The 23583-nt window shown below is 40.1% G+C and overlaps 1 protein-coding gene across 6 annotated transcripts in view; it reads right to left on the bottom strand.

Moving 5' to 3' along the window:
- DLGAP1 (DLG associated protein 1) overlaps nt 1-23583 on the bottom strand; it is a 668048-nt gene that overhangs the window by 291652 nt on the left and 352813 nt on the right. For 5 of the 6 annotated variants that reach the window (XM_056521639.1, XM_056521637.1, XM_056521640.1 and 2 more), the window contains one exon: nt 11152-12188. In XM_056521639.1, the coding sequence (XP_056377614.1) occupies nt 11152-12117 (966 nt within the window). In that variant the 5' untranslated portion in view covers nt 12118-12188. Of the gene's footprint in view, nt 1-2160; nt 2461-11151; nt 12189-23583 lie in introns of those variants that run through there. The other variant, XM_056521643.1, reaches the window with a different exon arrangement.

Here is a 23583-nt window from a genome sequence, read left to right as displayed (position 1 = left end):
AATTTGGCCCAAAATGTTTTGTTCTATGACTACAGATTTTGAGCTCTGAATATTGACAACATGACAGGAAATAAGGCAGAGCTAGTGGTCCTTTTTAAAATATATAAATTTCATAGTAACTGTCTACATAATAGGACATTATACGATCTTTCATTTATGATAATGTGCTGGATCCACCTGACTATAATTACCTGGGTTGGATTTAAAAAGTATTCATAAAAAGAAGTTGCAGATTTCAAATTTGCAGAGTTTTGCCCTAGTTGTGATTTGGAACTCCCTGAATAATTATATCTCTCCAGTGTGATGATAATACTAGTTCATTTCTACATGTTTCCAAGTCATGTAATTGTTCAGCTCAGCAGGGTATGAAATTCTTACTCAAACATCATATCTTTTAATTACTCTGGCAAACAATATTGTTACATGATACCATTTCATAGAAGCACATGTAAATTTTCACATAGATAAAGACTTTCTTTAACCTAGCCAAGTACAAAGGTTACATAACATGGATGCCATTACACTACCATCACTTGAAAAACCAGCTCTGATATCACAGTGAATACTGCAGTTATAATGTAACATTCCTAAACTTATTGTCAGGGATCAGCACAAAGATCCAAAGGTCTGCCTTTGGCATTTTTATTGCCTTATTAGACAAGCATTAAAGCCTTACTCTACTTAAAGCTGACAATTCAAGTACCACTGCCATCAAACTCAACATCCCTCTTCATGTAGCGCCTCATATACACTCAAAGGGCTCAGGAAGTGGAGCGATGGAGATTTTTTCCAAGGTCAACACAATGGAGAATTTGTGATATTCTTTCTCTAACAAAATAGTGGTTTTGAAGAACTAAGAAGTCAAAAAGATTGACTACCGTAGACCCTCATCATTCAAATGGGAAATTTCTGCCAAAGAAGCTTCCATAGTTTATCTTCCTTGGTCATGATTATGATGTGGGGAAGGGTTGAGTGAGATAAAGGGGTTAAATTAGCTACGGAGTATAATGAGGCCTTAAGGTCTTATATAACCGAAATCTTATTCCTCTAAAATTACATCTCATTTCAAATAATATTTACTTATAGCTTTATGGTTTATTACAGAAAGTAGATAATTCTCAGTGTCATGAACCAGTTTGTTTCAGGCCTCATTTTCAGGAAATCAAATGTAATTTACTAGGTCTGCATAATTATGATAACGTAAATATTATATCAACTGAGGAGACGTGTCTGCTGCTGCGGCTGATGTCGAGTGTCGTATGGAATACAGATGTAGCATCATTTTGACTCTTCATATGATTGCATTTCAGCAAGTGATCTAATTATACACCTGTACTGCCTGCACCAATCTCAAGCTATTTTCCGCTAGAATATACTCTAAAAAACTAGAATGTTATTGGATACACTAATGACAGTAATACTTGTAATCATCAGAGATCTAAAGTAATCTGCATAAAATGGCAGATTGTAGCATATTATGAAAAACATGAAATGTGATGTTAGAAGTTCCATGTAGTTAAGCTATAGCTCTGTATCATTTAGAAAACAGCAAAATTGCAATAGCACTAAGTATAAATAGATAGGTACTACTGGCTTAATATAGGCAATGTAAGCTGGGATTAGTTGTTGGACAACGCTCAAGACCTACAGACTACTTACGTTGGTTTCAAGTACCATAAACATAGAAAGTAAAGTCATTATATTACAGCATTATTTCACGATGTGGTCTTAAGGCTTAAACATCACAGCTACAGTTAACATTACATACAAGATACACATTTAATTAAATAGAAAAATAGATTATTATTAGCTCATCATATTTTTTGTGCCATTCGATGAGCTAATACATATGCCTTCAAGTTAAATAAAACCTTAAGAAATCACATATTACAGAAAGAAATTAATGTTTCAATGATGAATTATTATTCATAATCTGAAGCTTAACTAACCATAAAACTATAGCATAACATCACTTATAAAAGCAAGATGTCACCCAAAAAAATACAAAAAAAGAAAAATTAATAAAAGTGTGATAAATACAGCACTAATGTCACAAGTGAATTATAGCATTAGCCCTAGGGGCATAAATATAATCAGTGTTTCTGACAACTAGGAAGAACACTCGACAATATGCATGCATAGGAATTGGCATTGACTTACCTTTCGTCTTGAATATGCAAATAAACATTCTTTATGATAAATTATATTCATCATCTCCTCAGCTTAAGGCAGCAAAAAAAAGATCTAGGTTTTTCTCATCGTTCTGCCATTTCAAAGTGGGTGACTATAGCAGTAAACACAGGGACTGAAGGGGAGTGTTTAACAATCACTCACAAACACTATATTTGTAACTTAAGCTTTCTTTAAGCATTCAAATAATAAAATGAGATCACAGAACAAGAGAACAATGCTCAATGACTGCTCAGCACTGACTGTCTAACACATGTAATTTATGTGTCCTCGCCAGTTATTACTCAACCTTAACTTGTTAGATGTTACGGCCAAAAAAACAAGGACTGTATCATTTTCCTGATTCCCTAGCTTTGCCTTATATATCGAGATTGCCTGTTTTTTTTAGAATAATAGCTCAAAGGATGCCAACCTTCAGGAGCAATGTCAATAATCATTCATTGGCATGCAGAGCAAGCTGAATATTCCTCAGTCTTTGAAAGTAGAAGACTCAGCGTGTAATTCTGCTTCATTGCCACAGAAACCAGTTTTTTGATAAATAGGGCAGTCTCACACAAAGAGAAGAAACAAATAACCAAATCTAAATAAATCAGTGAACGTAACGAAAAAGAAAATGATTGTTGACTCACAAAAGTGTCGCAGCGAGAGGCAGCAAAAGTTCAGATGTTGTAAACACCTATACGCGCTAGAAGCTGAGTAGTAGGTGTGGCCTGCTTCTAAGAAAATCTTAACCAAAGGCTCCAATTTATCAGAAAAAACATTCATACTAGACGGTAAAAGGGCAGCTTTGAATAAAAGAGTTTAAATAGGTCCGAGGTCTAAAGTAAATCTACAATAAACACTTGAATTAACGGAAACCTGCCAGGCGCTTCACGCTCCTCGAACCACGGGCAGCATTAAACAGGCACAGGCTCCCTCATTACAATGAGCTATAGTCTACTCTGAAATGTTGCAGTGCTTCAGAGAAATCATATTATAAAAATGACCAGGGAACAGGGCATAGAGTCAAGGAGATGGGTTCTCTGTTGGCTACGCCCCACCAAGCTAGGGTTGATTTACAGGTCCCCAAATATTGGTGTAAAAGAAGCCTATGGAAAGATGGTCTCCTTGACTTCATCTCTATTTGAACTGTCTCAGCATTTCAGAATAATGAGAGTCTGTCTCTCTTTTATGCAGCCTGTGAGAGAAGTGAGCATTCTCAGTATACACTGATGTAATAGAAAGTAGAGATGACTCCTGTACTTATTCCCTAATGCACTGTGTCTGCTACACAGCCACCTATGTGACTGTCACTCCCAGCATAGGACAGCAAAAAAACATAAAAGATCCTGAAAATGTAATAGATATATCACATATATGTTAACAAATAAATTCTGTTTATCATTATTGTGTTTTAATTATTGATTATGATTTTCTGAAAACCCCTGATGTTCATAGCTCTGTCAATATATGTCTCTGTACAAATAAATCAATATAGCTTAGGCTGGGTTCACATTTATCAGGCGTTCGGGATAGTTTTTCTCCTGCGTGCATCGAAGGGAAACTGATGCTAGAACTGATTCCATTCATTTGAATAGGACAGTTCACAATCGTCCAGCGTCCCAATTTTGACACTGGATGGTTGGACACTCAGGACAGCACCAGACAGCACCGGACAGGGGAACACAGCTTGTACGCCAGATGACATACATACATGTTGTCATCAGTTGCGTCAAGATTTAGTCATCTTCTTGGATACTCACCCAGAGTTTACTTTAAGCAATGGTAGTTTAAAGGCCCTTTTTCATGAGCCGAAGGGCTCTCAATACAAGCCCCTTGGCCTAAGGCTTCACATAGCTTGATTATTTAAGTAGCCAGGCTGCTAGCTTAACCCCTACAGGACCCATGAAGTACCGGTACATAATGAGTCCGCTCCCGTTCTATAACGCGGGGCCACTTTAACAACAGCCGGGACCCGTGGCTAATAGTGCGGGGCACTGATCGCGGTTCCGCGCTCTATTAACACTTTAGACGCGCCATTCAAAGTTGAACGCTGCTTCTAAAGTGAAAGTAAATCATTGACGGTTAGCTCAGGGGGCTGTTCGGGATGTCTGTGGCGAAATTGCGGCATCTCGAACAGCTGTGACACAGCAGGAGGGTCCCTTACCTGCCTTCTGGTGTCCGATTGCCGAATGACTGCTCAGTGCCTGAGATCCAGGCATGAGAAGCCAAGCGGCAGAATCATCAATCAGTGGTTTCCTATGAGAAACCACTGATCAATGTAAAAGATCAGTGTGTGCAGTGTTATAGTCCCCTATGGGAGCTATAACACTGCAAAAAAAAGTGAAAAAAAGTGAATAAAGATCATTTAACCCCTTCCCTAATAAAAGTTTGAATCACCCCCCTTTTCCAATAAAAAAAAAACTGTGTAAATAAAAATAAACATATATGGTATTGCCGCATGCAGAAATGTCCGAATTATAAAAATATATTGTTAATTAAACCGCATGGTCAATGGTGTACGCGCAAAAAAATTCCAAAGTTCAAAATAGTGTCTTTTTGGTCACTTTTTCGATCATGAAAAAATGAATAAGTCCAATAATAATATCATGAAATAATCAATAAGTCCTATGAATACAAAAGCTAAAAACTTCAGATCACAGCACAAAAAATGAGCCCTCATACTGCCCCATACGCGGAAAAATAAAAAAGTTATAGGGGTCAGAAGCTGACAATTTTAAACGTATAAATTTTCTTGCATGTAGTAATGATTTTTTTCCAGAAGTGCAACAAAATCAAACCTATATAAGTAGGGTATCATTTTTAATTGTATGGACCTACAGAATAAAGAGAAGGTGTAATTTTTACGGAAAAATTTACTGTGTAGAAACGGAAGTCCCCAAAAGTTACAAAATGTTTTTTTTTTTTTCAATTTTGTCTCACAATGATTTTTTTTCCGTTTCGCCATAGATTTTTGGGTAAAATGACTGATGTCATTACAAAGTAGAATTGGTGGCGCAAAAAATAAGCCATCATATGGATTTTTAGGTGCAAAACTGAAAGAGTTATGTTTTTTAAAGTTAAGGAGGAAAAAATGAAAATGCAAAAACGCAAAAACCCCGTGTCCTTAACCCCTTAAGGACGCAGGACGTAAATGTACGTCCTGGTGCGGTGGTACTTAACGCACCAGGACGTACATTTACGTCCTTTGCATAACCGCGGGCATCGGAGCGATGCCCGTGTCATGCGCGGCTGATCCCGGCTGCTGATCGCAGCCAGGGACCCGCCGGCAATGGCCGACGCCCGCGATCTCGCGGGCGTCCGCCATTAACCCCTCAGGTGCCGGGATCAATACAGATCCCGGCAGTGCGAGATTTGAATGAATGAGCGGATCGCCCGCAGCGCTGCTGCGGGGATCCGATCATTCATAACGCCACATGGAGGTCCCCTCTCCTGCCTCCGTCCGGCTCCCGGCGTCTCCTGCTCTGGTCTGAGATCGAGCAGACCAGAGCAGAAGATCACCGAAAACACTGATCTGTTCTATGTCCTATACATAGAACAGATCAGTATTAGCAATCATGGTATTGCTATGAATAGTCCTCTATGGGGACTATTCAAGTGTAAAAAAAATGTAAAAAAATGTAAAAGTAAAAAAAAAGTGAAAAATCCCCTCCCCCAATAAAAAAGTAAAACGTCCGTTTTTTCCTATTTTACCCCCCAAAAGGGTAAAAAATTAATTTTATAGACATATTTGGTATCGCCGCGTGCGTAAATGTCCGAACTATTAAAATAAAATGTTAATGATCCCGTACAGTGAACGGCGTGAACGAAAAAAAAAAAAGTACAAAATTGCTACTTTTTTTATACATTTTATTAAAAAAAAATTCTAAAAAATGTATTAAAAGTTTTTTATATGCAAATGTGGTATCAAAAAAAGTACAGATCATGGCACAAAAAATGAGCCCCCATACCGCCGCTTATACGGAAAAATAAAAAAGTTAGAGGTCATCAAAATAAAGGGATTATAAACGTACTAATTTGGTTAAGAAGTTTGTGATTTTTTTTAAGCGCAACAATAATAGAAAAGTATGTAATAATGGGTATCATTTTAATCGTATTGACCCTCAGAATAAAGAACACACATAATTTTTACCATAAATTGTACGGCGTGAAAACGAAACCTTCCAAAATTAGCAAAATTGCGTTTTTTGTTTTAATTTCCCCACAAAAATAGTGTTTTTTGGTTGCGCCATACATTTTATGATATAATGAGTTATGTCATTACAAAGGACAACTGGTCGCGCAAAAAAAAAGCCCTCATACTAGTCTGTGGATGAAAATATAAAAGAGTTATGATTTTTAGAAGGCGAGGAGGAAAAAATGAAAACGTAAAAATTTAATTGTCTGAGTCCTTAAGGCCAAAATGGGCTGAGTCCTTAAGGGGTTAAAGGGGTACTCCGGTGCTAAGACATCTTATCCCCTATCCCCGTCCCTGTGATTGTCAGTAATCTGACCCGGAGAGAACACGCTCCTGGGACTGATTTTAACGGGGTGCTGCGTGCAAGATCAGCGATCAGGCATCTTATTCCCTATCCTTTGGATTGGGGGTAAGATGTCTTAGCACTGGAGTACCCCTTTAAGGGGTTAATAGTGCGGCCCTTCATCATCACAGGGCTATATGCGGCTGATAACCATGATTTTATTGGCATCACAAAACTTGATATATATTCAACGAACAAGCATTTTCTCAAATATCAGCTTCTTGCTGGCCCTTTTACATGGGCAGATTATCAGGGACAAGCTTTCTTAGGCATGCTCATTCGCACTATAATCGGACCTTGTCAAAGGAACTTAAAGCTAGGAATATGTTTAAGAGTACAAATCTACTTACCAGCACATAACATTGGGACCCATACATTTTTTATTTTATTCTAGAATGGGTCTATGTGAAGGCTTGAGTAGAGCTATAGTTTTTACTTGTACTCTTTGGGGATATTTTTTTTATTTTTTTTATTGTGAATTTAATAATTTTATGGCATTTACCATAAAGGATAAGAAACAAGTAGAGGGACTCTATAGTAAGTGTGGCTGAAGAGTGGCTGTCTCAATGTTTAGTCTAGAAAAAGGTTTCCACACATTCAAAGTGTCCTTATAGCCCGTAAAAGTCTAGTTTGACACTCTGAGGTCTCCTGGGATTTTATTCATTGGATACAGTCCTAGGGGACTTCACAGTAATATACTTGATTTTTCAATGCACATGGGGCACTTTGAATGTGGCACTACTTTATTTAAGACTAAACTAATCGATTGCCTCATAAGAAGTTTGGATTTGGCCAAAATTATTGTAGATATGCTCAACTCTAAAGAAGATATTTAAATAATATTATTTTATAGTGTCTCTCTTTGATATTATAAATGGGAAAGGAGGTTGGACTTTCCTTTTTTTTTCTTTGAAAAAAAATTGTTATTTTTTCTTTTATCTTCATTCCCCTTTCAGAGGCAACTGCTTTATCATTTTTACAATACATTCCAATACTTCTATTTCCAAGAATCAGATTGCTTTAGGAAGCAGGGTCATTGCCATTTGTGTATTATCCATTAAGAATTTGGCTCTAGGACCATTAAAGGGAAACTCTCAAGCTGATAAGAGCTGCAAACATAGTGGATAGCTGGTAAAAGCAAACTGTACCTTTTCTGGAGCTGATGGTGGTTGCCAAACTTATAAAATGATCCTTTTATTTATCAGCCAAGTGTCAAGGAAGTGAGGCCAAGCTGCTCAGGTGTCACAACTTGGCATGCCTCATTGTTTTCCTTTATCACCCAGCCCATCCTTAAAGGGGTACTCTGGTGAAAAACAAATTTAAAATCAACTGGTGCCAGAAAGTTGAACAGATTTGTAAGTTACTTCTTTTAAAAGATCTTAATCCTTCGAGCACTTATCAGCTGCTGTATGCTCTAGAGGAAGTTCTTTTGTTTTATGAATTTCTTTTCTGTCTTACCACAGTGCTCTCTGCTGACACCTCTGTTGGTTTCAGGAACTGTCCAGAGCAGGATAGGTTTCCTATGGGGATTTGGACAGTTCCTGAAACCAACAGAGGTGCAGCGTGTGCAGAGCTCTGTGGTCTGACAGAAAAGAAATTAAAAAAGAAAGGAACTTCCTCTGTAGCACACAGCAGCTGATAAGAACTGGAAGGATTAAAATTTCTAAATAGAAGTAACTTACAGATCTGTTCAACTTTGTGGCACCAATTGATTAAAAAAAATATTTTCCACTGGAGTACCACTTTAATTTATTAACAAAGTTCTGTGTTTGGCAGCCACCAACAGATTCAGGAAAGGTTATTCTGCAGGTCGGTACAATTACAACAGTACCCAGTTGGTAACGTTTTCTGTCATGTTTTACTGTTTTACTCCATTTATTGTGCAGTTTTGTTAATGTTATATTGAAATAATTTGTAATTTTTACATGTGACGATACCAAATGGGAAATGAAAGATTATATTATCGAAAGGGTTAATTTATATAAATGTTATATATTTTTTTACTTTATTAGTCCCGTTAGAGGACTTGAATGAGCCATCATTAGATGCCTCATATAATTCAATATAGTACCTTAGTACTGCATAGATCCATGTAATCTGCGTTCAATTAGAGTCTGTCCCAGACAGAATCTATCAATAGGAGCATATTGGCTCTGCCTACCAGAACAACAGATCTCCTGGATGCAATATTAACACAGGCAGGAGATCTGACCTACTGCACTACCTGAATTAAAATTTTAACCTGGATTTAAATGTCACTGTCAACATTGACAACGACTTTTGATTGATAGCTGGCTGCAGCTCCTCTCACCTAGTCCCGTGTCTTCGGCCGGCAGCGACGTCCCCTCCGATTGATTGACAGGCTGCGTCATCGCTCTGTTCCATCTGTTCAATGAGCAGAGCGATGACGCGGCCCATTAATCAAGCAGAGGGGGCGTCGCTGCCGGCCGCCATGGTGACTAGTTTACAACTTCATATCCTCACCATCCCTGGGGGCAGGAGCGTCCCCTGGGGATGGTGAGGATAAAGATTTTAGCCTATATAATGCTTTGCCAAGCTTTATATAGGGTAAAATCTGATGATTGGTTCCCTCTAAAATTGTTAAATTTCCCCTTCACTTTGTCTTGATTACTGTGAGGACCTAGAGTTAACAAAGTTTCTAAATCTTATTGGGAATTCTTTGAGGGGTCCAGTTTTTTAGAATTGTGTAAGGGCATATGTGTAATGTAAGGAAGTTCCTAACATCTAGGCCTCTGGAAATGTATTTTTGAAAAAAAAAACTGGTCCCATAAAAAATCAATTTTTAAATGTGAAAATTTTAAAACTTCTGCAAAAACTTCTAAACCTTCCAATGTCCTAAAAAATGTGAAGAATGTTTCCCACATTTGGACAAATGATATTTTTTTCAATTTTCCACGCTATTTTGGAGTTTTTTTTTTACAAGTAACTGCTAAACGTAAATTACCACTATTGTAAAGTACAATGGGGGAGATTTATCAAAACGTGTCCAGAGGAAAAGTTGCCCAGTTGCCCATAGCAACCAATCAGATCGCTTCATTCATTATTAAAAAGGCCTCTGCAAAATTAAAGAAGCAATCTGATTGGTTGCTATGGGCAACTGGGCCACTTTTCCTCTGGACAAGCTTTGATAAATCTCCCCCAATGTGTCAGAAAAAAATCATTCTCAGAATTACGGTACTTGGATAAGTTAGGCATTCCAGAATTATTCCACATAAAGTGAGACAGATCAAATTTGAAAAATGGGCCTTTGTCCTGAAGTCCAAAATAGATCTGCACCATTAAGGGGTTAAGAGCAATAATAAAAATAATGAAAATTCTCAAAAGTGAAAAGTAATTTTTCATAACCATTATTTGTGACATCTATTGGCTTTCAGAATTATGATGGACTAAGAAAGGTCCCAAATTCGCTCACATTTTTAGTCCAGTAAAGTGATTTAATGCTTATCACTCTAATGGAAAGACAACATTATATGTGAAACACAGAAAAGTCAATAAATATAGAAGAAAGAAACTTATTTCACCAGAAACCAGTCAAAATGTTGAGAATGTTTGTGTGAATAAAGCAAGACTTATTTTGAATTGGAGTGTTAAAATCCTTTCCTTCTATACCATGACAAAGTCTTCTTTTGACAACCAGCCAAACAACCAGGCAACCAACGTTTCTATTCTTCTGCAAAATTGTTTGCTGCTGATATCTCATATTTGAAAACAGTGACATCACTGTGGTTCTCAGCCTTTAGCTATGATATCTCCATTTTCTATTTTAATTTTTTGTAAAGAAACAGAACTGCTTTACTGAATGACCACAACTGATGTACCTTACATCTTTACTGTCTTTAAGTCTGGGGATAGGGAACACGTTTTAGCGTCCCCTGCTCTCCCCTGGAACAGAGCGTCACAACCCCGGCCCGATGCGGCAGGTGACACGCCCCCTCCATATATTTCTAAGCAAGAGCTGGAGATAGCGGAACAGCTCTCCCATAGAGATACATGGAGGGGACGTGTCATCCACTGCTTCTTAAGGGGGTCAGCACACCCCATTACCGGAGAGAGCAGGGGGCATATGCAGGAGATCATGGGGGGGTCACAGCGGTCGGACCCCGCAAGCTAAAACTCATCCTCTATAAGTACAGATGAAAGAGTATTATTGCAGCAAAAGACTACTTATGGTTTGTTTGTAGTCTGTTATCATGGAAACACATAGCTCTAGAAGTTTATTTCACAAAACAGTAGCATTTTTTTTTAACCAGGACTAGTTGCAAATTGTAAGAATCTTTTAGTATTAAATACTTTGCACAACTGTACCCTAGACAACACATATACGTTGCATTTTTCATTCTAAACTTCTAAAATGTCAACAATAACATTTTACGGACTCTTAAAATTACATGACTAAGAAAACAAGATGCTGGAAGCCTACCTGCAGATACTGGCATACCCTTTCTTGTTGACATGAGTCAGACTTCACCAATGCTTGGTCCATATTTATTGCAGGTTTCTGGTAAACCTCCCGTGCCCTGCTTACTGTGAGTGCGGATGCCCAAGAACCTTTCTTTAACATTTGACTGTCCAAACTTACAGGTAGACTCACAGGTAAATTTGTACAAGTGTTGCATTTCACATCATTATTGCTTCTTGATGACTTTAATGCATGTTCACTAATTGTATTGTATGCCTCCATGAAGTATTGAGAAGCAGAGCGGTCAGGGCATCTTCCCATCGTCATGACAGCAGTAGGGCCATGGTACATGCAAACATCATTGTCTAAGTTGTCTTGTGAACCCCACCAACCTGGAATATTTGTTCTAGGTTTCAGTTCAGCCCTCCTCTCTTTGCTTTTGCTTCGCTTGCCATACCTTACAGTTTGCATTTCTTCTGGACTGGCTTTGTTTCCATTAGAATTTCCTTTTGTTGGTCCCTCAAGGGAATGTGATTTTGTAAATAGTTTCTGAACAGAATGAACCAAATGTCGTATCCTACCAGGACTGTCACTGCGATGTTCCACTGCACTCCTTTTGTATTGCAAGGTGTGATATCCATCCCGATTGATGGGAATCTGCCTTTCAAATTGGTCCAAGAGGGTGGTAGGAATCCGGTTTCCTTTTCCAACAGTTCCGTGGGGTACGAGAGCACACTCATCTTTAAGCTCATGGTGAGAACTGTAATGTCTCCTTGGAAATGTACTACTAGCAATCTGATCCCCATAGGGCATTATGCATTCTACTGGGTAGGAGTTCCTTTGAGCATAGTAAGGGTGATCCGCAGGATGAGGATCTACTGGGTTCAGCAAATATGGCTTTCTATCGTTATGGTGAGGGAGGTTCTCACATACTGAGTCACATACAACGCCATGATGATGGATACGGCTACTTGATAATCCTTTCATAGTTCAGCTGAAAGATGTTCCAAAGTCATTGACTATTTATTGTAGCCAGTGGTCAGCTTCTAAATCAAGGCCTATAAAAGAACACATGTGTTAGGAAAGCTTTTATGATCTGACTAACAAGAATACGCAAAAAAACACGCAAAAAACACGCAAAAAATAAAAATTTTATTATGCTATATATAACTATTTTCTATGTTGAAACAGGAAATAATTATGGATACATTTTTTAATTGATGTGATATACAAATATGGTTATATAATTTGCAAAAAGTTTTCATGTAATGTAGATAATACCATTATATGTATATTTGTAATATACACTGGTTAAAAATATGTATTTTGTTGTCCCTGCAGCCATTACCTGTGTGTCTCTGTTCAGAGACAAAATACAGGGAGTGTGGGAGGACAAGCAGGGCTCTGTGCAGTGAGGACAAGCAGGGCTCTGTGCAGAAAGGACAAGCAGGGCTCTGTGCAGTGAGGACAAGCAGGGCTCTGTACACTGAGGACAAGCAGGGCTCTGTGCACTGAGGACAAGCAGGGCTCCGTGCAGTGAGGCTCTGTGACACCCCCCGGCTCACACAGCAGGATGATTGACAAGCCAGCAGTCTGCACAGAGCACTGCTTGTCCTGCCCACACCTCCTGTATTTTGTTTCTACATAGAGAGACAAAGGCAATAGCTTCAGGGACAGCATTTTTTCACCCAAAAATATACAAATGTTTTATCCAATGTATATTACAAATATGCATATAATGTATTATCTATATTATATAAAATGTTTTTTCAAAATCACAGGTATACTTTAAAAGAAACCTGTGATCAATGTTATGGTGCCTGGACCTTGAGTAGTCTGGGTAGTCCTCAGTGGCTTTTCCCTGTCCACCAGCCTTGATAAAGCTCTCCCTGTTTGGGTATAGGAAGAAATCGATCAGTCAAGACCAGAGGGCAGGCAGAAGCCCCCAGTGACTGCCCCAACCAGTCAAGGTTCAGACAGAACGGGATTGATGGCAGGTTACCTTAAAATATAGAAGTTGCAGGCACTGTGGTCACGCCCAGGTTCTCCAGGGCCCAAATAGTCCCCCTGCACCACAAGAGAAGACTTTCATATAAATTACACATGATAGTTGGGAAAAGGAACCAGTCACATATTTTGCATTGAGGCCCAAGATCTTTAAGGCATTTAAGGCCCTAATACATTGTGCAGATTCTGGTCAAACAGGCCAGTGACTAGCCGACGAATGAGAAATTGATTGTTCTTCAGATGATCGTATCCTTTAAACAACCATTGTTCATCAGCCATACATTTTCCAATGTTATGGGGAATGTGCAGTCAACAGTGATGTAAGTAAAGAACCGCACAATTTAGCAACGATTCAAGATCTGTTGCTACCTTTACACCCAGAAGTATAACTTGAACCTATTGGACTCCAATGCAAAACCTCTAACAGGACACCTCATCTACCATGTGCCATTTATAAGACTGGTGCCTTCTTATGTAGCATTAGGGCATTGGGACCCCCTTAGACATTAGTACCCAAGTGCAGCTGGTACATCTGTATCCCCTACATCATTGAGAATACCTTTAGTTCTAAAAACAGTGTTATGAAATCATTTCTCAAATATATATTCATAATTTAAACCCAGGTGCACAACTATGTCTACATTTTTATCAGATATTTTCTAGTCGGAAGCAATGTTAACGTAAGTAGGTTCAACAGTGCACTTCTGGAATGACCCGATTACAATGCATTGGTTAACATAACTTGACAACTTATGTAAGAGCTGTTAGAACTTTTAATAAGCAAATGTTTATATCACAAAGTAACAGCTACCGAGAAGTTGCCATCTGAGATAAAAGAACCGAACACCTTGAAACAGCAGACGCAGATGGAACAGGCATTTCCATGAGATCGGTTCCTTAGCACAGCATGAATAAAACAGACTTAAAAATGACATGCTTAAATGCCTTTGATCAGCGCTATTTTCAGGGGAGCTTCAAGGAGTATTGAGAACCGTTTCTGAGCATCCAAGGATATAGCAGAGGGTTGAGTGATGCTGGTTCATTCCCTGCAGCTCAGGTAATCACAGTGTGGCTTTTTAGAGGGGATGTAGTACCCCACTGATATTATTACTTCTCTTAAGGAGCAATTGCCAGGTACAAAGTAGCATTTTCCCATTATTTCACTCCAAAATCATGTCTCTTTACTACAATTGCATGCTTTAAAATAAAGTAATAACAGCATTGAGTTTGAGGAAGTTTAACAACCTGCACAATGTCTGCTCGACACGTCCTATTTGTATAGCACCAACATAAACCACAATATTTAACAATCTGTGATTAATATAGTCCTTAAAGGGGTACTCCAGTGGAAAACTATTTTCTTTTTAAATCAACAGATTTGTAAATTACTTCTATTTAAAAATCGTAGTCCTTCCAGTACTTCTCTGCTGCTGTATGCTCCACAGGAAGTTCTTTTCTTTTTGAATTGCTTTTCTGTCTGACCACAGTGCTCTCTGCTGACACCTCTGTCCATATCAGGAACTGTTCAGAGCAGGGGCAAATCCCCATAGCAAACCTCTCCTACTCTGGACAGTTCCTGACATGGACAGAGGTGTCAGCAGAGAGCACTGTAGTCAGAAGAAATGAAATTCAAAAAGAAAATAATTTCCTCTGTAGTATACAGCAGCTGATAAGAACTGGAAGGATTCTTTTTTTTTTAATAGAAGTAATTTACAAATCTGTTTAATTTTCTGGCACTAGTTGATTTTCAAAAATTTTTTATTTCTCACTGGAGTACCCCTTTAAAGGGGTTATCCAGCCTTTAAATAACGATGACCTATCAACCCTGAAACACCTTGCACTTCAGCTGAAAATAGTACAGTAGTGTGAACCAGCCGTGCTACCTGTGCTAGTACTGCTTCTTCAACAGATAACACTGTTCTCCAAATTTTTTATTTCTTTTAGTTTCAGAAATGAAATGTGCCATTCAAATATAATAATGAAATCTGTTAGTTGGCTCTAGTGTTAATGTAATGGACATTTTACATTTTCCAACTACAGGTAATAGGCAAATAATGTGCCAAAACTTAATACATATATATAAAACTGTATATTTTTATTAAAATTAAGTGAATTATATTCACAATCTCCCCAAATGTTCAAAGATGCTGTTTACGGGTAGGTTCACACTGCATTTACTACATACGGGAACCGAATCCGGTCGGCTCACTTTTGCCCTGTATCCGTTTTTCTGACAGGATGGAAAACCGTGGTATGCTGCGGTTTTCAGTTCGGTCAGAAAGTCCGATACGAGGCAGAAATTAAGTGACCGGAGTCACTGTTTGACTCCAGTCGGCTCATTCAAATGAATGAGAAGGGGATGGTTTTTCACTACCCCCAGCCGGGTCCGGTTCCCATAGTTAGTAAATGCAGTGTGAACCCGCCATAAATTCGCCAAGCAACAGATACTGTGACTTTTCTAGAATTTGGTGATGTAATATTAGCTAATATTGCATCATCTTGGTGCGCTTGGAGGTTTTCTATTGGTCACCAATAATGACTAGGTAGTCTATGGTGTAAGTTGCCTCGTGCATTTTATAAACCTTACGTCATTAGTTGGTTGCTTATATCATAGAAACTAGAGCCAATATACATTTTTGTTATGTTATTTTCATTTTTAGCACCCGAAAATCATGTAAAAACTGCTGTTTTCATGCTCACAACTTTTTCCCTGTAGAACAGTGTAATCGGTAAGGTACTTGGTTTTTTGGGTTTTTAGACACATGCCAGTCTAAAGCCCCATTCACACCGTTCTTTTTTATCCTGACAAAATGTACTGTTTTGTACTAAAAAAAAAAAGTATTTGCATAAAAGAAAATCAATCTTCCTAAATAGGACAGAAAAATGTGAACCTGCGTGTTTTTGCAGAACATTTAGAATACATTGTATTTGGTAAGAGATTTAGATATTATTCCAATACAGTTGAGCAGGTGACCTACAACATGCCTATGGTCTACTTCTTTTTGGAATAAGCACAATGGTATCCTGGCACCATTACCAACAACAGACTCCATCCAGTAGCATGAATTTCCTAACTCATTACACTTTCAAAACTGATCAAGGAGTAAACATCTGTGATATTATTCTGAGCTGGGAATCTGCATATCTAAATAGGTTGCAATGAATTTCAGGAGCCTTCTTTGGAAAATAAACCACAAATATAAATGTGTAGAATATAAATTAGCATCACGGATGTTTTCTTCTTTTGGTTTCAAATTTGACAGAAAAGAAATGTGAAAGAATTTTAAAATCCAAAATGCTTTTGACATATACAAGATGCTATATTCCTATTAAGCTGATTGATAACTGTAAACAATATTTTGATTTAACAAAATCTTAATCTTTTATATGTGTCTGATAAATCTGTAGTATTTCATGTATTTGTCTGATTAGTATTATTCCTTAATACACATATATATATATTAGGGATCGACCGATTATCGGTATGGCCGATATTATCGGCCGATAATCACGATTTTGGGCATTATCGGTATCGGCAATTACCTTGCCGATAAGCCGATAATGCCCCGCCCCCCGCACCGCCCCCACCGCACCGCGACCGCCCCCCCGACCTGCCGCACCGCGACCGCCCCCGACCCACCGCACCGCGTCGCACCCCCCACCGTAGTGCTGGGCGGTATTCCGGTATGAACCGGATACCATTTTTTTTCTCCCACGGTATGGATTTTTGCCCATACCGCTATACTGGTCGGGCCCCTCCCCCACCCTCCGAGTCAATAAAAAAAAAAGAAACTTACCCGTAATGGGGGTGCTCTTCTCCACTCCGGGCAGGCTCCGGCCTAGTACGCTGCATAGACGCCGCTACGCCGTGACGTCAGGTGCGTCGCTGCACACGGGCGTCACTGCGCAGCGGCGTCTATGCTGCGTTGCTAGGCCGGAGCCTGCCCGGAGTGGAGAAGAGCACCCCCGGAGAAGAAGGACAGCCCGGACCGGTTCACCCTCCACCTGGAATGCCGCCGGACACTACAGGAAGGATGGATGGCCTAGACCACCCTGACAGGTAGGGGGTGAGAAGCGGGTGGTGGTGGCGGGCGGCCTATGGCACCGCAAAAGCCACTGCAGTGCATTGATTTAAAGCGCCCGCTTTAAATCAATGATCTGCAGCGGTGTCGCGGGGGGATAAATAGCCGATAACTTATACTGGAATATCGGTATAAGTTATCGGCTATCGGCCCTAACCTCCACCAATTATCGGTATCGGCCCTTCAAAAACGATATCGGTCGATCCCTAATATATATATATATATATATATATATATATATATATATATATACACACACACACATATATATATACATATTGTAAGCAAACGGCTAGAAAAAAATAAGTGGAAAGGAGACAAGAAGCCTTAGTGATAAAAGACTGGAGTTTGTGTCCGGACTTTGAGAGTGACTGAAAGCTTTGAATATAATGTTCCATACTCCAGTGTGTGTGTATTGAAGTCCTGAACCTGATCTTACAGGGGTGTAAGCCAGAAAGCAGTAGACAGGAGTTGCCTTGGTATGTTGGATACTGATACACTGCACAAAAAAAAGGCTGACTTTGGGACTGAACATGACAGGTTTATGTAAAAGAACCAAAAGTGAAGGGCGTTTAAGTTTCAATTATATTGTCTTCTGCAAGTGAAACCTATTACTGTATGTGAATTATTACAATAAACTCAAGACCACTAAACTGTGACAGCTGCCTGTTTGGGTCTGTTTGCTTTTTGGCAAGATTGTTTGTAGGGTCCCATTCCACAATATATACATTACACTTTTAGTATGCTCATGGTGCTATAGAGTCAACAGAATTGACTTGGCCTACAATGGTCACTTAAAGGGGTACTCCAGTGGAAAACTGGTGCCAGAAAGTTAAACAGATTTGTAAATTACTTCTATTAAAAAATCTTAATCCTTTTAGTACTGTTTAGCAGCTGTTTGCTACAGAGGAAAATCTTTATATTTTTTTTTGTCTTATCCACAGTGCTCTCTGCTGACACCTGTTGCCCATATCAGGAACTGTCCAGAGCAGGAGAAGATCCCCATAGCAAACCTATGCTGCTCTGGATAGTTCCTGACACGGACAGAGGTGTCACCAGAGAGCACTGGGGACAACACAAAAGAGAGATTAAAAAAGTAAAGAATTTTTTCTGTAGCATACAGCTGCTAAAAAGTACTTAAAGGATTAAGATTTTTTAATAGAAGTAATTTACAAATCTGTTTACCTTTCTGGCACCAGTTCATTGGAAAAAAAAAAGTTTTCCACCGGAGTACCCCTTTAAGCATACCTATTGAACACATTTTTAATAACCTCATTGCAGTATAGGCTCACTGCAGTTTTTGATTTTGTTAAGGATTTTCATGTGTTTTTTTCTCTAAGGCTCCCATTGATTTAAAGTGTTTCTTATATATAAAATTTAGTTTCTTTTGTGTGTAGTGCTGGTGGATGGATATGGGTAGAATAGGGGCAGAAGTGTGACCAGTGGCAGAGCATTGCATGGGGCCCTTGCTTTTTTGTTCTGGGGGCCCTGAGTGTTGTCAGTCCGCCCTTGCCATCCATTATACCCATAACCAAAGCTGTTGCAGTAACTCTGACGTTGATCTAACACTATTATACATTGCTTATAAGATTCTGAGACAGTATAATACACTAGTTTTAGGGTTATTGGTGGAGTTCAGGTTTGCCTCAAACTATTTCTGTCCAAACCAAACTTTTTGCTTAAAGGGTACTCCGGTGCTTAGACATCTTATCCCCTATCCAAAGGATAGGGGATAAGATGCCTGATCGCGGGAGTCCCGCCGCTGGGGACCCCCGTGATCTTGCACGCGGCACCCCCTTTGTAATCAGTCCCCGGAGCGTGTTCGCTCTGGGTCTGATTACCGGCGACCACACGGCGGGCGGCGTGTGACGTCACGCCTCCGCCCCCGTGTGACGTTACGCTCCGCCCCTCAATGCAAGCCTATGGGAGGGGGAGTGATAGCTGTCACGCCCCTCCTGTAGGCTTGCATTGAGGGGCGGAGCATGACATCACACGGGGGCGGAGGCGTGATGTCACACGACGCCCTCCGTGTGGTCGCCGGTAATCAGACCCAGAGCGAACAAGCTCCGGGGACTGATTACAAACGGGGTGCCGCGTGCAAGATCACGGGGGTCCCCAGCGGCGGGACTCCCGGAATCAGGCATCTTATCCCCCTATCCTTTGGATAGGGGATAAGATATATAGGGGCGGAGTACCCCTTTAATGTATGTGGCCAGCTTTAGTTTTCTGTCAGAATGAGCCTCCTAAAGTGGGCACTCTAAACAACTTGGCTTTAATGCCAGCATAAACTACATGATATCAGCCATTTACTTTTAATATATCAAGAACTGAAACATAGAGTTGGGACAATTCATTATTATTATTGTTTTAATGCAGAATGTACAAACATGCTTGGGGTTGGTGGGGATAAATAAAATCTGTCACTATGCAAAGTCTTGGTTTCGGCTCACATATCTATATATATAAAACTCAATGGGGGATATTTATCAAAGGATTTAGACTGGTTTTTCCTGTCTAAATTTGTCGCACAGAAAGTCGCAGTCTAAATATGTGTGACTTTTCTGCGACTTTTGCTCTAGAGGATTTTTAGAACATGATGCATGCTAGTCTATTTTAGACGGAAATGCATTGGAAAATGCATTGGTGCTGAATTTATCAAAAACGACTTTTCAGCGACAAGTCGCATAGGCTGAAAGTACGCCAAAATGTCAGACCATACTGGAGCAGGTTTAACCCCTTAAGGACCGGAGGTTTTTCCGTTTTTGCATTTTCGTTTTTTGCTCCTTGCCTTTAAAAAATCATAACTCTTTCAAATTTACACCTAAAAATCCATATGATGGCTTATTTTTTGCGCCACCAATTCTACTTTGTAATGACATCAGTCATTTTGCCCAAAAATCTATGGTGAAGCGGGAAAAAAAATCATTGTGCGACAAAATTAAAAAAAAAAAACGCTGTTTTGTAACTTTTGGGGGCTTCCGTTTCTACGTAGTACATTTTTCGGTAAAAATGACACCTGATATGTATTCTGTAGGTCCATACGATTAAAATGATACCCTACTTATATAGGTTTGATTTTGTCGGACTTCTGGAAAAAATCATAACTACATGCAGGAAAATTAATACGTTTAAAATTGTCATCTTCTGACCCCTATAACTTTTTTATTTTTCCGTGTATGGGGCGGTATGAGGGCTCATTTTTTGCGCCGTGATCTGAAGTTTTTAACGGTACCATTTTTGCATTGATAGGACTTATTGATCACTTTTTATTCATTTTTAAATGATATAAAAAGTGACCAAAAATGCACTATTTTGGACTTTGGAATTTTTTTGCGCGCACGCCATTGACCGAGCGGTTTAATTAATGATATATTTTTATAATTCGGACATTTCCGCACGCGGTGATACCACATATGTTTATTTTTATTTTTATTTACACTGTGTTTTTTTTTTTATTGGAAAAGGGGGGTGATTCAAACTTTTAATAGGGGAGGAGTTAAATGATCTTTATTCACTTTTTTTTTTCACTTTTTTTTTGCAGTGTTATAGGTCCCATAGGGACCTATAACACTGCACACACTGATCTTCTATGTTGATCACTGGTTTCTCATAAGAAACCAGTGATCAACGATTCTGCCGCATGACTGCTCATGCCTGGATCTCAGGCACTGAGCAGTCATTCGGCGATCGGACAGCGAGGAGGCAGGTAGGGGCCCTCCCGCTGTCCTGTCAGCTGTTCGGGATGCCGCGATTTCACCGCGGCTATCCCGAACAGCCCACTGAGCTAGCCGGGATGCTTTCGGTTTCACTTTAGACGCGGCGTTCAACTTTGAACGCCGCGTCTAAAGGGTTAATAGCGCGCGGCACAGCGATCAATGCCGCGCGCTATTAGCCACGGGTCCCGGCCGTTGTTAGAGGCCGGGCCCGACCCGCTATGACGCGGGGCCACGCCGTGGCCCCGCGTTATAGATCGGGAGTGGACACATGACGTTCCAGTACGTCATGTGTCCTTAAGGGGTTAAATACAGTCTAAAGCATAGATCCTGAAGTCTGTGCACAGAATTTATCAAGACCCGTGCGCCATTTGATAAATTAGGCGCACAATAGACCATCCTAACCCTCTGTAGTTTGGTCTAAATTGATGCGGGACATAGACAACATTGATAAATATCCCCCAGTGTGTGTGTGTGTGTATGTGTGTATGTGTGTGTGTATGTATGTGTGTGTGTGTGTGTGTATGTATGTGTGTATGTTCCAGCCTCACGTCCAAACAGCTAAAGATATTAACATGAAACTTGGCACACATGTTACTTATATGTCAACAACAAACATAGGATAGGTGATTTAACCCTTACTCACCCCCATTTGCCAGGGGCGGGGTTTATGTTTAAAGTCCCATACAAGTCAATGGGAAATACATGTTACTGCATAACTTCCAAACAGCTGGAGATATTTCGATAATACTTGGTCACATGTTACTTATATGTCCACTTAAAATATAGGATAGTTAAATTAACCCTTAACTACCCCCATTTGTGAGGGTCGGGGTTTCTTGTTTAAAGTCCCATGCAAATCAATGGGAAATGTATGTTCCCACATAACTTCCGTACAGCTGGAGATATTTCAATACCTGGTACACATATTACGGGTCGGGATAGGAGGACGAGATTTGAGGATGGGATTTGAGGACGGGATAGGAGGACGGAATAGGAGGACGGGATAGGAGGACGAGATAGGAGGTCAAGATAGGAGGTCGGGATAGATGGACTGGATAGGAGGTCGAGATTGGAGGTCGGGATAGGAGGTCGGGATAGGAGGACAGGATAGGAGGACGGGATAGGAGGATGGGATAGGAGGACGGGATAGGAGGACGGGATAGGAGGTCGGGATAGGAGGACGGGATAGGAGGACCGGGATATGAGGACGGGATTTGAGGATGGGATTTGAGGACGGGATAGGAGGACAGAATAGGAGGACGGGATAGGAGGTCAAGATAGGAGGTCGGGATAGATGGACTGGATAGGAGGTCACGATAGGAGGACGGGATAGGAGGTTGGGTTAGATGGACGGGATAGGAGGATGGGATAGGGGGACGGCATAGGAGGTCGGGATAGGAGGTCGGGATAGGAGGTCGGGATAGGAGGTCGAGATAGGAGGACGGGATGGGAGAACGGGATAGGAGGATGGGATAGGAGGTCATGATAGGAGGTCGGGATAGGAGGTAAAGATAGGAGGATGGGAAAGGAGGACGGGATATGAGGACGAGATGTGAGGACGGGATATGAGGTTGAGGTATGATGAGGGGATAGGAGGTCGGGATATGGGGTTGGGATATGACAACAATATATGAGGACGGGATATGAAGTCAATAGCTTCCTCCTATGTTTATTTTCCTCCCCAACAAGGATTAGGAAGGAAAAACCGGGCAACGGGTATACAGCTAGTATCTAATAAATAAATAAAAATTAAATGTGCATGTGTAATGAAAAATCTAGTGTAGTTTCACTTTACGCGCACAAATAGATGGTAATCAAGGAAACTTGGAAACTAAAAATCACGCACAGCAAATCAAAGGTTGTGCATGTGCACCAATTTTTAGACATATGAACATGAATGTTTTTTCTTTTTTTATATTGTTTAACTGTTTATTTATAAAAATGTATTATTTTTTAACATAGAAACTATAGAAGAACATACCTATGGATGAAGATATATAAGCAAAATAGGAGGTAAAGTTATTTGTCAGACCCCAGGGGTTGGGTGAAATGTTTAAATGATGTGAAGGTAGCTGTAATACATCAGTAAATAAATAGAATAACTATAAGTTGGAATTTTTTGTATTGTGCACACATATTTTTTTTTTTATTCATAAAATTATAAATTTCATCCAAATAACTTCACATTCAGACCTGATGTACATAGTGAAACTGTGGATCATCTCCCTTCAAGCAAATCCATTTTCAATCCATAACCTTTTAAGTACAATGTGAGTGCATGGCCCTGTCTCTTGTGGCTGCCGGCGGGGCTGGGATTCGCATCGTAGGACCCTTTGCTCCATGACCTGACCCTGCCCCTTTGCCGCCTGCCTACGCTACTGTGCTGCCAGCCCTGAACTTCTGCTATTCTGACCACAAGTTTCCATATCCTACCTGTGCCTTGAATTCCTCAGCCGCCTGTGTGGTTGAGCTGTGCCATGGGTAGCGACCTGGGTGCTGCGTGCCGCAGCAAGTCCGTCCCATTTGCGGCAGGCTCTTGTGAAAACCAGTGCCCCTTAGACTTAACTCCCTGGTACGGTACATGTCATCTGCCACACAGGTCCAGTGGAACCACATCCACCGGTGTTCCTGTCTGCTGAAACGTGAGT

This window comes from Hyla sarda, chromosome 5 (genome assembly GCF_029499605.1).
Source record: "Hyla sarda isolate aHylSar1 chromosome 5, aHylSar1.hap1, whole genome shotgun sequence".
Lineage (NCBI taxonomy): Eukaryota > Metazoa > Chordata > Amphibia > Anura > Hylidae > Hyla > Hyla sarda.
This window is presented reverse-complemented; position numbering and strand designations above follow the sequence as displayed.